This window comes from Cyprinus carpio, chromosome B6, assembly GCF_018340385.1.
Source record: "Cyprinus carpio isolate SPL01 chromosome B6, ASM1834038v1, whole genome shotgun sequence".
NCBI lineage: Eukaryota > Metazoa > Chordata > Actinopteri > Cypriniformes > Cyprinidae > Cyprinus > Cyprinus carpio.
Genome location: NC_056602.1, coordinates 13,212,420 through 13,228,697, shown reverse-complemented (window position 1 = coordinate 13,228,697; position 16,278 = coordinate 13,212,420). Strand labels below are relative to the sequence as shown.

General features: G+C 35.1%; 1 protein-coding gene and 1 pseudogene across 4 annotated transcripts; one reads left to right on the top strand and one right to left on the bottom strand.

Annotated features, from left to right (window-relative positions):
- Nucleotides 1–216: 216 nt before the first annotated feature.
- LOC109059747 (THUMP domain-containing protein 3-like) lies at nt 217–11,875 on the bottom strand. 4 transcript variants are annotated; one of them, XM_042725769.1, is made up of 11 exons: nt 11,851–11,875; nt 10,838–11,016; nt 5,861–5,938; nt 5,259–5,711; nt 4,495–4,625; nt 3,649–3,718; nt 3,452–3,567; nt 2,314–2,406; nt 1,045–1,149; nt 787–910; nt 217–564 (listed from the first exon to the last, which is right to left on the bottom strand). In XM_042725769.1, the coding sequence occupies exons 1-11, from the start codon at nt 11,858–11,860 to the stop codon at nt 376–378; spliced, it is 1,548 nt and encodes a 515-aa protein (XP_042581703.1). In that variant the 5' UTR covers nt 11,861–11,875; the 3' UTR covers nt 217–375. The 4 variants fall into 4 exon arrangements, with proteins under 4 accessions (XP_042581703.1, XP_042581702.1, XP_042581704.1 ...); XM_042725768.1 differs by lacking the exon at nt 11,851–11,875 and adding an exon at nt 11,736–11,793; XM_042725770.1 differs by lacking the exon at nt 11,851–11,875 and adding an exon at nt 11,274–11,628.
- A 2,322-nt stretch (nt 11,876–14,197) lies between these two features.
- Nucleotides 14,198–16,278, top strand: part of LOC109074884 — a 51,475-nt pseudogene continuing 49,394 nt past the window's right edge.

The following is a 16,278-nucleotide window of genomic DNA, read 5'->3' as shown; positions in this document are numbered from 1 at the left end:
AAGTTGAGAAAATGAGTTTTAACAATTCAGAAAAACTGTCTTTATGGTTCTATTGCTTGGACTTATGTCATATATATACATACTGTATATAATCTAAAACATCACTTTGCATTAGAGCAATAAAGACAAATATGGCAGGTCCAATGCAGGGGAAAAAAAAATATTTGCAGTTGTACTTCGTAACTGTTTTCACAAAGAAATAAATCACACCTTGAATTGAATGCAAACATTAACATTTTATTATCTTGTAATCAGGATAGATTATGTCTTGAGTGAACTAATCAAAAAAGACAGAAAAGAAACTTTGGCATATTAACCTTAAAAAAAAAAAGAGGAGGAACACAATGGCGGTTGCTAATTTGTCTGTCAAGCTTCTCACAGACTACCATCCTTCATACTCTCTTTTTGTGATCCTGTTGCTGTATGAGGCTCCATTACATCTTCAGGAGTGGTGCCAAAAACTACTGCCGTTCTTTTGAGAACAAAAACACCAGCATGTAGTCCTCCCACATTCACCCAAACAGTGTGCAATTTCCGCCACAGCCCCTCCATCTGCGACAATGCCTGCAAAAGATGGTTAAAATATTATGAAGGCCATTATATGGAGAAATGGACTTTGTTCATTACACATGACAAGAACCTAGATAGGATTCATATATATTGAATATAAAAGAAAAAAATATCCAGGTCCCATGAAAACCCATTAATAATCATTGCATTTTCACTCCAAAATGCTTTTAATGAACCACATTATGATCTATGAAAAGGATCTCATAGTAGCCATACCTTCAAAAAACATTTTTTATCCTGGGTCAACAGTACAGCTTTTCCTGTACCAGGTTTACAAACTCGAGCCATTTCTCGAAGACATAAAGGGTATAATTCCCAGTTCTTCTTCTTGGATCCCATTCTTTAACACACACACACACACACACCCCACAAACAGTTTAAAATACAATTAAAAATTTATATAATGATACTGTAGTTTATTGCAATAAACTGGAATAATTCTAAAATTGCATAACTCCAGATGTCATTCAGTACCTTTTTCCAAAAGGCATGTCAGTAATGATGATATCCACTGAACTGCTTCTCATGGGTAGATTGCATAAGTCCCACTGGACTATGTCTAAGGGCAAGCCTGAAAAACTACAAATACAACATGAAGCACGGTGAATATGGACAGGGAGCAATAATACAAAATGGTGTGTGTGTGTGTGAGTGTGAGTGAGTGAAAATACGGTTATTTGAAATTATTTAAGAAATAAAAGATACTTTAAATGTGAAATTAAATCCGCCAGCAGGTTGCAGCAAGTCAGTGTTATTAAGTCAGTCATTGCGTTTGAACCGAATCATTTAAACAGTTAATTCATTCAGGAACGAAACCCTGCCATGTTTCTCAGGGACACAAAACAGTGCTGTGGCTGTGTTTGGAATTGTAAACAAAACAAAACAAAACAATTAAATTACTAAAATAAAATGCAAGTCTCTTAACTTGTTTTCTGAACTGTGGTAAAAAAATTAATTCTAAATTACATTTGTAATCAACTGTAATTTTTTGAAAAAAAAAAAAAAAAAAAAAAAAAGGCACTCATTGTGTGATATGGATTAACTACATGAAATTAGGCCTGTCACGATAACACCTTTTTGTTCCACGATATTGCCCCAGAAATAATTGCGATAAAGCAATTTTATGCCACTGAATATATAATCATAATGTAACAGCATAATGCAAGAAGGCCTGCCCTACACACTTCCAAAATGACAACTTTAAATTTTTAAGAATATTTAGATCATGGAAATCAAGTATCAAAATGTAAGATACCTTAACTTGAATAAATAGTAAATAGACATTTTCTAACAAAAACTGCAAAGTCACAAGTAGGAGAAAAAAAAAAAAAAAAAAAAAAAAAAAAAAAAAAAAAAAAAAAAAAAAAAAAGTGCAGTGAAGAAGTCTCCAGAACGTCCCAGAGGTCCAGCAGGTACCAGGACCATCTCCTCCAGAGGAGACAGCTACAGAATCGTGTCAGCACCAGTGCAGAGCTTGCTCAGGAATGGCAGCAGGTTGGTGTGAGTGCATCTGCAAGCACAGTGAGGCCAAGACTTTTGGACAACGGCCTGGTGTCAAGAAGGGCAGCAAAGAAGCCACTTCTCGCCAAGAAAAACATCAAGGACAGACTGAAATTCTGCAGGAAGTACAAGGAATAGACAGCAGAAGACTGGTGCAAAGTTATTTTCTCTGAAGAAGCTCCCTTCCCACTGTTTGGGAGATCTGGAAAATCGATTGTTCAGAGAAGAAAAGGTGAACGCTACCATGAGTCTGGTGTTGGGCCAACAGTGCAGCATCCTGAGACCATCCATGTGTGGGGTTGCTTTTCATCCATGGGAGTGTGCTCTCTCATAATTCTGCCCAAAAACAATGCCATGAATAAAGAATGGTATCAAAACTATCTGCAAGAGCAACTTCTTCCAACAATCCATGAGCAATTTGGTGATGATCCGTGCATTTTCCAGCATGAAGGAGCACCATGTCACAAAGCAAGAGTGATAAAGAAGTGGCTCGAAGATTATTACACTGAAATTTTAAATCCGTGACCAGGCAACTCCCCGAATCTCAATCCCATAGAGAACCTGTGGTCAGTCCCCCAAAGGCGAGTGGAGAAGTAGAAGCCCACAAATTGTGATCAACTCTGAGAACTAATAAGGCAAGAATGGATAGCCATCAGTCAGGATTTGGCCCTGAAGCCAATATCCAGCATGCCAGAGCGAACTGCAGATGTTGTGAAGAACAAGGGTCAACACTGTAAATATTGACTTTTTTTTTTTTGCCAATAAAAGCCTTAAAACTTATGCTTATTGTTTTCAGTATACCATAGAAACATGGAAAAATAATCTACAAATACGGAAACAGCAAACTTTGCAAAACAACAAAACTGCCAAAACTTTTGGCCATGACTGTATGCATGTTTGTATTTATGCATGCACGCGTATGTATGTGTGTATGTACATACATATATACACACACATATACATATAACACATACATATACACACAGATTTATTCATTAATACTTTGATGTTATTTTTTCCCCCCATATAGTGCGTTTTAATAAAAGGAAAAAAAGAAATGTTACTAACGGGAATGTGTGTTCTTCAAAAAGTTTAGGTTGAAGTACTAAAATTACAAAAAAAAACTAAAATTGTAATAAAGTTAAAGAAATGTGTGTGTGTGTGTATTTTTATATCATATATATATATATATATATATATATATATATATATATATATATATATATATATATATATATATATAAATAAATGCACAAAATTATCACAAAAAAAAATGAAAAAGAAACCTAAAAATAACCTAAAACAAAAAAAAAAAACAACAATATAAAAAAAATACTAATAAATAATAAAAAATAGACTGAACACAAACAACCTTACCTACCTTCCTCCATCATGTGTTCTCTTAAGAATGTGCTTGATGTTAGAACGCGACCGGCTGACTGCTGTGCCATTGTTGTCTCCAGCTAAAAAGAATGAATTCTGCCACTCCATAACTCCCTGTTAATTTTTTTTTTATAATAATTCACCTCTTATGAAAGAAATATACAGGCAGAAAATTTTGCAGTTAATTTTACAAACCTCTAAAGGTATTGCTCCAGTTCCACACATGGGATCTACAATCACATCTGACACTTGTGGCTTGCAAAGTCTGAAATATATAAAATATATAAAAACAAATCAAAACAGTCAGAGACGTAATTGTTTTCTTTCGTGCATTTCCCAATCTATAAGCATTACAGGTACACATATCGTAGATATACAACTGTCACTACAGGAGTCTGTTTTGAGAGGGGTATGCACATTCAATTTGGCATGTGAATGAATATTGTTCAACTTGAAGAATCTGTTTTGTCATTATTTGTGGTGATAACAGCCATTGTGTTTAGTAGATTCCCTTGGTAGATTTGTATACATGCAAATTGTACGGTGTCTTAATTTTAAGTAATAGTACTCCAGTCTTCAGTGTCACATAATCATTCAAAAATCATTCTAATATGCAGATTTGTTGCTCAAGAAACATTAGTTTCTTGGATATTATCCAAGGTGAAAATACTTGGGCTGATTATTTTTGTGGAAACTGTGACACTATCATTCAGAAGTTTGGAGTTTTAATCAATTTTTTTTTTTTTTTTTTTAAAACAAGGATGCATTAAATTGATCAAAAATATATTTAAAATAATATAAAAGATTCATATTTTAAAATAAATGCTATACTTTTCAACTGTATAAAGGATCATGTAACAGATGTCTGGTGTATAACTGCTGAAAATTCATCTTCGCTATCTCAGGGATAAATTTAAAATGACACTTCCTAATAACAGGAGTGGTATTGTGGCACTTTATCTAGTATAGTACCATGAGGTAAAATTATGCCAACTCCTACTGAAATGATTGCATGCAATACTTGACATGAATGTTGCTTACCTAAGCATGCCATAAGCCAGTGTAGAACGTAGAGTAGTCGGGCCAAAGTGAGTAATGTTTCTCCTATGTAGACTCTCCACTGTGAGAGCAATACCAACAACAACTTCATTATTGTGGATATTCAACAGCACCTTGTAAATAAGAGAGAAACATGTTACAACCACTTTTTTACTGAACCTTAATTACTACTTTACACAACACCACACTGTACTGCAATACACTACACACACATGATGTGTAAATAAAATCTTATCAGTCATGATTATTCCTGTCTGTTAAAGGTCGCTTATATGCATATTTGCTTGTTTATGAAAGACAGACATGCAAGTGGCTGACAATTCGCTGACTGTATACTTGTTTAGTGACACTTTCAATTTTTTTTTTTTTTTTTTTTTTTTTTTTTTTTTTTTTTTTATAAATGTGTCCATTTTTAATGCCAACATTTCTATTTTAAAATCTTTATTTAAATATGGCAACATGATACCTTTTTCTACAGTATTTCTATGATTAAATCACTGATAAGAGACCCTATCCTCTATTAGCCAATCGCTTCAAGCTTGTTGACATCACCCCTAGCAACCCCTAGGCCAACCCCACCCTTTCTCTTAGCTTAGGTTTTCTCCCCATTCCTTAGTAAAAGTTGGTCTCAGCAGCTTTGTGAATAGGTTTCAAGATTAAACTCATACCTAAGAACTTTTATTGCTTTTAGGAGAACACTTAAGACATAAGACAATGTTTCATTGAACAGAGCCCCTGAACTTTACCTCAACATCAAATTTAGTCATATCTGCTTTCCACTGAAAGAATTCTTGCACAGCTCCTCCAAAGTCTCGTGCAGCATCATTTGAGGCGAAGCAGTGTTTGTCTCCGGCTCTGTTGCATGTTACTCGAAACTTAAGAGGTGTCACCCCTGACTCCTGATCCTGGATTTCAGAGTGTTTTTCTGTCTCAGAATAATTTTCTGGCTGAGAAGAAACATCTCTTTGGTTTCCCTTCACTTCTAGAGCCTCGAGATCTTCGCAGAGCTCTTCTGGGTCTGATGGGACGGTATCAGTAGATTTGGTGTCAACATTGCCACACTGATCTGATTTTGTGGGGTTAGTTCTTTTCCGACGTCCTTTTTTCTTTTTTATAGAATTGTTCAACTTCCAGACTTCTAAGGCATTGGTCCAAGGCAACTTGTTGGCCAGCTCTTGCCAATCGATTTGCACTTCCTCCTGTTAAATAAGCATTAAACAAATGATTTCCAGTGCTAAATAATCCAATAAATATTGAAACTGGTGGAGTTTGGTGGGAAGCACATCGAAAACTGCATATAGTTTTTTTTTTTTTTTTTTTAAATAACTACTAAAAATATTGAACATACCTTTGTGGGTTTGAATTGGTAGTCGTCATATTCTTTTACCACAACAAACAAATTGTCTAGAGACTTCAGCTGATGTACTCAGATACAAATTAATAAATATGAAAATCACATGACAATTTGAAGGCAAACAGACAGTGCTGCTTTATTCACTCATGCCGTTTCAAACCAATATGACTTTCCATGAAACAAAAGTAGAAATTTTCAAGAACTGTATTGGTCATTTATTTCAAAGCAATTAACTAAGAATATTGTCTGAGGCTTTTAAGTTTAAAAGGATGCATAAGCACCCTTAAAGTATCAAATGTCTTTTGACAAGAGTGCATTGTCTTATAAAACCATACTGTAAGTTTCAGAACGCAGAACTTCCTCCTTAGTGCAAAACAAAAACAAAGGTAATTACTAAAACCAATCTAGGGCGAGAATAAAAAAAAGAAATTTCCAGAAGCGTTGTTTGTTATCGCTCTCAAAAAATAAATAAACGGCAAAAGGTTACACTTTATTTTAAGCTGTCCCTGTTACAACGTAATTATACATTCAAGTACTGAGTAACAGTATGTATTTACTAAATGTTTAGGGTTTGGCTTAGAGTTACTTGCATGCAATTACGCAAAATTAATTGTTATAATAGTAATTACATGTAATGTGTAAGAAGGACATCTTAAAATAAAGTGTTAACCTGCAAAAATAACTGAACTATATGTAGTAGTTAAGGTACAACGTTGTCTCTTAATGTGACAAGTGACAAGCTACTGTACACCTAAAGGTACAATTTTTGCAAATTATTTCAAACAATGTAAATGCTAGCAAGATTGATGCCATTTATCGAGACATAGTTCATAAGTTTTTGGGTTCATGTGCCTTACAATGAGCACCAAATTTGTAAGTCAAGTTAAAAGATCAAGCTATGTCTCCATTCCATTGGAGTAGTGGTTCTCAAACCTGTCCTGGAGTACTCCCAGCTCTGCACATTTTGTATGTCCCCCTCATCTATCACACCTGATTCAACTCAGTTTATTAGTGGAGACTGCAAGACCTGAAGTGGGTGTGTCAGATATAGGGAGACATACAAAATGTGCAGTGCTGGGGGTACTTCATGGAGTTTCTTAAGGGTCAAGATCAAGTTATCTGCATCTCCTGCGCTCCATCAAGCCACTCCCATAATATCTGTCACTCAACTTAATGCATGACACTACATTATCTGTATAACATGTATAAGACATACAATTATGAAGTAATTATTTTATGACAAACAAATATGTCAGTGAGTAAAACTGGCTATGTCTATAGTATTATAAACTACATATATTCTACATAAAAAGATGCAATCTAATCCTGTTTACATGATATAAGCCTGTTCCCAAGCAGGTTTAAGCTTACAGGCCTGCGGCTATGACAGCAACTCCGAGATGAGCTTGAAGAACCAAACAATCCAAGATAAAGGCAAATCATCAACAATCAAATCCAGCTACCTACGGGGCCGTTTACATGACAACGTTTTCAGCCAAAAACAGGAAACTGCGTTTTGCCTGTTCATTTACACAACAGCGTTTTAGGGACTGAAAACGCACATTTTTGAAAACGGGTTTCAAAATGCAAGTTTTTTTGAAAATGCCACCGTTATCATTTCCGTGTAAACACCCAAAATGGGAATGTTTGAAAATGGTAACGTCATGCGCGTGCGTAGTACATGTTAGGTATGTAGACATGCGCAATGTATCGATTTTAAAAGGCAAGCGTGAACAAACATACACAACAATGGCGGAGTATATGGTACTGTTGTTGCTGCTCAAAAGTTTGCTAACGCTTCTTCAGCAAAGTGTGGATTTACATCACCAAAATTACAACCAATAGTGGAGACTAGGGTTGCTCTGATCAGGATTTTTGAGGCCAATCACCGATCACAGAAAGCAGTATCTGCTGATCCGATCACCGATAACGATCTTTTCAAAGCCTTCTTTTTATCATGAATTATTTATAGTGATGATCCAATCAAGATTTTTAGAAATTCAGGTGACTCGTGAGAGGATTTATTTATATTTTTTCTCATTTGAGGGGTGAAGGGGTCCATGTTTTCAAAAATATTTGATCATGCAATGTATTTTTGTTTTTATGTAAGGAATAGTTGACAACAGGCCACTGAATTAGAAAAATAATGCACACCTGAGGTGGTGATGCGGCCACGACGCGAAGCGGAGCTTAAAATGCTATTGTGAGTAGGATTATTTCTTCCGAATCTCATCCAACTCCTCATTTGCTAGTTACAAAACGTCATTTTAAAGCTGGTAACGAAGGCTTGAGTTGTTGATAGCATTCTAACGCAGTTATTAGAAAGAGAGCGAGAGAGACAGAGACACACAGAGAAAGAGAGAGAGAGCTTGTGTGAATTAGGCTACCTCTGTGCATCCCTCAACAGTGTTCTGTGGCAGCATCTCGAAACAGCGCTGTTATTACCTTGCTAGTGAGAAATGTCATGTGTATTTACTTTCTGAAAATCGTCTGTCATGTTTTTGTTAGTCCTGTATGCTGTATAGGTACTTTATGCTAATTTCCGTTATTACAGTTAACCATGCGAAGTGATATGGAACTGTAATTCAGTCAAGAGAGCTGGCTGGAACTACATTCGCCATGCGTTTCCCTGAAAATAATTGCACACCTCAGAACATTCGTCAGCCAATCAGATTCAAGCATTCAATGTCCCCGTAGTATAAAATTATGTAATTGTTGCACAATAGCTTACACAGCGCAAGCCTGATTTTGAGAGCGGTATGTGAGGTTCACACATACTGTTTGCAGTGCTTTCACACAGGAGTCCGCTCCTGGTCCATGGCAGTTTACCACAAACACAACATTTATCCATTATTTTGATTTTAAATCCAAACATTGTTACTTAATGCTTTCAACATTGTGTTTTTTTTTTTTTTTTAACACAGTACAGAAATAAAATCTTTCATCAATTATGCAATGCTTTTTACTTTTAGATTTATACATCAAGTTGCTAAAGCAAAACATTTAAACTACTTATCAAACATTCTAAATTAAAACTTACCATTGACAAACAGTCAGCTCTACTGCCTTTTCTTTTGCATTTAAATCTTTATTACAAGCAATCCTGCAGTTCATAAAGGACTTAAATTATTGCCTTGTTTATCTAAAAGTGCTCTTTTCCTTTAAACCTAGCCAAAAAAAAAAAAAAAAAGCATAGCCTTTGTGTTGGCTGTGAAACACCGTAAACTACATTTGTGTCAATGCATGTTCATATTTAATGCAAACAATGCGCTGTTACTTTAATTCAGCACGTGCAGTGCAAAAAAAAAAAATAGACACCACTCCAAAATGCACTGCCAGACCACAACTGTGTGTGCAGTGTGAATGCTTTAATCGATTAAAGGGTTAGTTCAGCCAAAAATTAAATTTATGTCATTAATGACTCACCCTCATGTCGTTCCAAACCTGTAAGACCTCCGTTCATCTTGGAACACAGTTTAAGATAATTTAGATTTAGTCCGAGAGCTTTCTGTCCCTCCATTGAAAATGAATGTACAGTATACTGTGCATGTCCAGAAAGGTAATAAAAACATCAAAGTAGTCCATGTGACATCAGAGGGTCCGTTGGAATTTATAGAAGCATAAAAAATACATTTTGGTCCAAAAATAACAAAAATTACGACTTTTCCGCTTTTTCCTTCTCTTCCGGGTCTGTTGCGAGCGCGTTCACAACACTGTAGTGACGCCGCTGACGTACGATGCTGCTGACGTGTTTTCTTTGTTATTGGGCGCACCAGAAAACACGTCAGCAGCGTCGTACGTCAACAGTCACAGCAGTCGCGTTCACAACAGACCCGGAAGAGAACAAAATGATGAATAAAGTCGTAATTTTTGTTATTTTTGGAGCAAAATGTATTTTCGATGCTTCAAAAAATTCTAACGGACCCTCTGATGTCACATGGACTACTTTGATTATGTTTTTATTACCTTTCTGGACGTGGACAGTATACCGTACATACATTTTCAATGGAGGGACAGAAAGCTTTCGGACTAAATCTAAAATATCTTAAACTGTGTTCCGAAGATGAACGGAGGTCTTACGGGTTTGGAACGACATGAGGGTGAGTCATTAATGACATAATTTTCGTTTTTGGCTGAACTAACCCTTTAAGCTTTGTGCCTTGTTACTTTTGATATGAATCAAACGGTCTCAGATTTCAAATTCCATTTTATTACAAAATTCAAACAATAAATGTTGTTTTGGCGCCGTTTAATCGCTGTAGAGCTGCACTGATCGTCTCCTCTGCTTTAATGCCAATTTCAGCACAAAATAAACAATAATATACATCCGAAGGCATGTTAAAAGGAAGTACAACTTACTAAAATCCATATCTGTCTCATGTAATTGCTCAATCAGTGTTTCAACCACGGAAAGACGCCAATAAAACAGCTTGTAAACAATGTCACAAGTCACATTTACCTCAAAAAACATATTTGGTGACCATAAATTTAGTTAGCTAGAAAAATTAACTCGAGAGGAATTATTATAAAAACTTCACTGAGTGCCATTTAAGTGTTTGTATACAAATTCTTAATCAAGTTTTAACCTTCAATATTATTGGCTAGTAATGTAGTACCAGCTGACTCATGTATGTTTTACAGTATTAACGTTAGTTGAGAGATTTTTTTTCTTGAAAAAGATTGATATATAGCTGATATCCAAAATAATCGATATTGACTTGAATTGAATCGGAAATCGAATCGCAAGCTTGTGAATCAGAATCGAATCCTGAAATTTGTGTCAAAACCCAGCCCTACTATGCGGCATGCCACAGCTTTTAATGGCACGTGTTACTGAAAACCGTATGTGCCACTAGCGGCTTCTGTACGTATATGCCATGCCAGTAATGTTAAACAGACACACTTGATTTCAGAGCCTCATTCTCGTAACAAAATGCCAAGTTATGTGAAACAAATGAGGGTATGACTGACCTTAAGAAGTTTATCTGTTGTTATATCAAAATAAATTCTTCCTCTGTTTTTGCTGACTCTAGCAGTGGCCTCAAGCTTCTCCAGGACCTCCTCCGCTGCAGTGTGCTCGAATCCCGTCGGAACAGTCGCTCCGATTGTGACAGTCTGATCAAGCTCCTGCATTATCAGCCCCAGATAAACTGCAATAGAGGAAATAAACAAAAATACACCCGACACTACTACTGGTAGAGTTTTCCCTGATAATATGACTTAATCCTAAAGTACTTTAGACATCGACTTGCAACGTTTGCTAAAGAATTTAGAAAAATCGAACTTGTTCTCAGTTTGCTTGCTAGTAAGCATTTAAGGGCCGACGCATTAATAACGCAGTCATTCGTACAGTAACAGTACACTACCAATATAGCTAAACCCAGGAAAAAAAAATAAGAGAAGTTACCTCCTTTCTTCCTTTTTCGTTAAACAGTGGATCGCAAACTGACACAGTGCATTACCGCCACCTACCGCTAACATGGACCAAAGTTCATTACCTTTTCCCCGAGACCTTTGAAGTTTTTTCCCTGATAAAAGTCACATGATTAATCATAACATTGCTGCATAAACTGTAACAAAAAGAAGTCAATATGAAACCAATACTGTAAAATTCAAATATAGGCTATAAATAGTTTCAAATAACTACTTAAAAGCTTAATCAAACACTCAAATTTTAAATGAATGATGAAAATGCATAGTATAACAAAAATAAATATCAGTATGAATCCAGTACAATACTGTGAAAATTACAAATATAGAAATTGTTACAAATTACCACTTTAAAGCTTAATTAAACACCACATCTCAAATGAATGATGCAAATGATCAAATGCAAATAAAATGCTACATCAGGTATGTCATTCAGTACCTAGGAGGATCTTATCAGGTACATAGTAAAAAAATCTGTTCATCTTTACTTAAAGCGTGAGAGAAGATTTGGCTGACGGACCTTCAACCCTTTGATTTTTGACCAGAGAACAAACCTAAACTCATTAAACTAATTCTGAGGTCACCGTAGCCACCCAGATACAGTCTGTATCCAGATCAGATGGTGGAACAGCACCAAGAGATGACCTCTACAGCCCTGAATGTCAGCAGAGACCATGTCACCTAGATGAGCCCCAGAGCCCCCGATGGAGTTTTGGTTCCTTGCCACTGTCTGTTGCCGTTGGCTTGCTTAGTTGTGGATGCTTGACTGACTGCACAGACACTATTAGAAGAGAGCTGAACTGGATGAGGACATCAGTGAATCATCAATGAATTGTCTTAAGTCGAAAAAATGACTCTTTGTCATTGTCCTCTTGCATCATTGTCAAACTATTTTCCTGTTGACCCTGTAAAGCTGCTTTGACACAATTGGTATTGTATAAAGCACTATATAAATCAAGCTGACTTGACTCAAATGCTTTAGTCAGTTCCATCTCCCGTAATACAGCTTGATTGTGGCTAATCAATTGCAATTAACCTACATTTCAATGGTGCATAAAACTGAATCAAAAGAGAAAGCAGATAACAAATAATAGCAGATAATAAATAATAAATTGGCTCCATAGTAGCGCACTCCTGCTCCTGGAGCTGTACCTTCCTGCAGAGTACAATTTCAAACCTGCTCAACACACCTGTCTATAATTATCAAGTGCTCTTAAAGATCTTTAATTAGCTGGTTCAGGTGTATTTGACTAGGGTTGGAGCTGAACTTTGCAGGAAGGTAGATCTCCAGGAACGGGAGTGAAAATCACAGGGCGTTCTTTTTAAAATCGTTGCATGGGGTTCCACCAGGAGAGGGCACTCATGCAACTTAAGCAATGATTAGTGGTCCAGAGGTTGGGACACTGTTCCCGAAGGCTACCCAACAGTCTTTCTGAGGCTTCCCAGCTTGACCGCTTCTCAAAACTGAATATTAGAAGGAGACAGTAGTAAACCTGTATGATTATGTCTCCACAGTGACGATAATGGTGCAATTACAGGGTAACTAATATTTTCCTTATTTTTGCATTACTGCCTTCATATCAGTAATGCTATAATACATGTATAATTATAATTGTAGTATTTTGATACTAAAAAAAAATGAATGAATATAAATGCGAATTAATGAAAATCATACGGCAAAAATATATGTGGTCTCCCAATGGTTTACATCATGGGCAAGTAAGCGTTATGTGATTAATTTACAACAAAACAAAAGAAAAGAAGAAGTTGATGAGGGAAGGGCATAAAAATTAGAAGTAGAACTGGTCATCAGTCATTGTTACATATTCATAATTCCTCCTCCAATGTGACATTACAGAGAAAATTTCTAGTATAAGGTAAATTAATTAGACATTACATATACACTGGTAGTTTTATTGGTTCAGAGATTAGTATATATTTGTCAAATGTTTACAACTGCTTTTATCACTTTATTAAAAAGCACTACAATTACTAAATGTTGTGGTTTGTTACCTAAGGACTGCTTATCAGACATTTAAATGTTTAATTCAAAGTGCAAAGTATGCAAAATGTGTAAATAAAGCTCTGTAAAAACTTTACGAATTTTTACAACACTGTGTGGTAAGTGTGTCTTATAATAAAGTTCTAAACACTTGTGGTCTTCACACCCACATGCAAGTCTTGGGACAGGCCCAGAGACTGCAAGTGTGCAGGTCTTCCTTTTCTGCAAAGTTTAGTTCAATCCCTTATCAAACATGCATGAAAAATCAACCCAGTTTTCAGAATTACTTGACAGTTCCAGGCAGATATGTTTCATTAAGGATGAGGCCAAATTCTGAAGGATAGTGGCCCTTCTAGACAACTGATCTGTTTTATGCAGTAATGAAGATGGGTGCTTTCAAGAAGCAGGAAAAGTCCTGATTCTAAATAATTAACCTTACATGTGTAAAATTTGCTTTACACATCTGTATAGGCAAAATTCTGACATAAAATGTGATTTGATCAAATTTAATACAAAATGTGGTGACCAATTGTGCAGTTGGGCAAAGCTTATTGTTCATGGGTAACAATTAACAACAACAAATTCTTTTAAAATATTTTGTTGCTGTTAGGGGTAGGGTTAGGTTTACTGTTACTGTTACTTTTTTTTTTTTTTTGAAAAGCAACCACACATGAATAGACATTAGTCAGTGAATAGAGTTGTCAAAAATTTGGACCACTAGGGCCAGACTAAAAAATAATTACAAAATAAAATGTACAAAAAAAAATAATAATAATAATAACAGCATACTTCCTTGGGCGATCTACTTTAATCATAGGAAAAAAAAAAAGATTTAAATAAAGAAATCAAAAGAATGGCGTCCTCAAAGTAGCTGACCATTTATCAACTACTTCCGGGTGGCCTCTCATGGAACAGACGTTTTTCTCTAGTTTCCTTTCTAATGATTCATTTCTGTATACCAAATCTTTTCCCTTTGAAAACCTGTTGCAGCGCGATATGCCGACTGGGAAAAGGACCAGTAAATTGCAAAGCACTATTTTTTAAATGGACATAATTTTTAACTACAAACCAAGCGACCGACTTATGCAATCAGAAATAATCGGAATGTCTTAATCATCAATATTATGTTTTTATTTTTTATAGATTTTTTTGTACCTTAAACCAAGTAAACATTGTGGACATTGTGGTCAGCTTGCGAATTTGCGTTGTTCAAAAATCGTCCAAGTTGGATAAACTTTTTCCAAACACAAAAGCAGAGTAACGTGGATAGAAGGTAAGTGTTCCTAACACATGTGTGCGCTGTGATAATTGTTACGTAAACGTTTTACTCTATAGATTAGTGTAGAATTTCGTATATCGTGTTGTTATTCATGTTGAAGTCAAGGAAATCTGTTTTAGAGTTACTCGTTCCGTTTGTGAATGGGCTTTAAACAACGTAGTTAATGGGACCCAAAACCCATGAGACTCTTCAGGGACTTTAAACCGTAGATGATTTACCTTGTGATTACACGAATCGTGGACTGAAAGTATAGTATCTTCTAACTAAATACCGTTGTTCCTGAAGATGCTATTTTGGTTTGAAGTGTTATACTAAGATATGTAATATTTTATGTAAATGAAGACGTTATCTGGGTTGTTGAAATTAGGCAATGCATAATCTAAAGTTAATTTATTTTAAATGCATTTATTTTTTTTTAAGCACTAGCATTTAGGATGAGGCATATCTACAAACAACGTATTGTAAACATTTATCACATGCTAAAAAAAATAAAATAATTTTCATCAAAACAATGCACTCCTATGCACCTATTCACAGGCTGATGACTTTTTAAAATTAATTAAATTAATTAATTTGTTTATTTTTATCAGGACAATAAGGCGTTATTTATTTATTTTTTATTTTTTTTATATTTATTTATTTATATCTAGTGTCCAGACATATTTGCTGCAACACATGGTAGTCTATTATGTGGTGCTGAAGCATTATATTTGTTTTGACAATTGGCCAAAAAAAAAAAAAAAAAAAAAAAAAATTGATGAAAAAAAAAAAAAAAAAAACCAGGGAGAGAATTGTTTTGTTTTGCTAGGGAAAGCTTGCATTGATGATAGCACTTCTCTACATCCAACTGATGTCATAACGCTTCTTCTAACCACAGGGGTCTTATGCAGGGGTCTTATCCTCTTTACATTTGACATTAAATACAGGTGTAAACAGACTCTAAATTTTCTTTCATTGTATTGTTTATTGTGATCCCAAAAAGGTTGTAGCCAGGAAATTTTCTAGTGAATAATGATTGAAATTTAAGTCTGTTTGTCACAAAATATATCAAAAGACTTGGAATATAGAGCATTAGTCATATGGACCACTTTTATGATGTCTTTATAGTGTTTTATGGAATTTTTGACATACCTAGTGCCTTTTCACTTTTATTATAAAATATTACCATAATTTGTTTCTGTAGTTTTAGAACAACATGAGGGTGTGTAAATGACAAAAGTATCATACTTGCATGGGTGCACTATTTGCGGTATTGTGGTTGTGGTGGTGGTGGGGGGGTGGGGTGTAGATATATACCAAAACAGAGAGTGATAAACTTTATATCATAGTAATAAAGACAATATTTACAGAATTATGAAAATTCATTTGATCAAATTTGTAAAATCATGTTGATCTTGAAATGAACGTGAATGATTTATTAATGTATGTATTTTGTATTTGTTTTGACCTCATAATGTTTAACCAAAATGTCAAACCCAATTTTACAGTTAAAACGACAGACTTCTCATGAGAGGTGTACGCCTTAGTGTGTTGTGCATACTGTTAAAAAAGTAAGTTAAAATATGAAAAAGATTCATATCGACTTTGACAAATGATACTTAGAATGTACATATTGTAGAGAGTTGTATAGCTTTAATTAACAAAATGTTACAAAACATGGCTTGATTAAAACTTTTTCATGTATGATACACATATTGCTAC

Bases quoted from the DNA above. Each gene is read 5' to 3' on its own strand.
- LOC109059747 (XM_042725768.1), bottom strand. From the start codon at position 11,778: ATGAACAGATTTTTTTACTATGTACCTGATAAGATCCTCCTAG. The intron at 5,939-10,837 runs GTCAGTCATACC...ATTTGTATCTGA, and splicing joins CAACAGATAAACTTCTTAAG to GTACATCAGCTGAAGTCTCT. The intron at 2,407-3,451 runs GTAGGTAAGGTT...GTTTTTGGGCAG, and splicing joins AGAACACATGATGGAGGAAG to AATTATGAGAGAGCACACTC.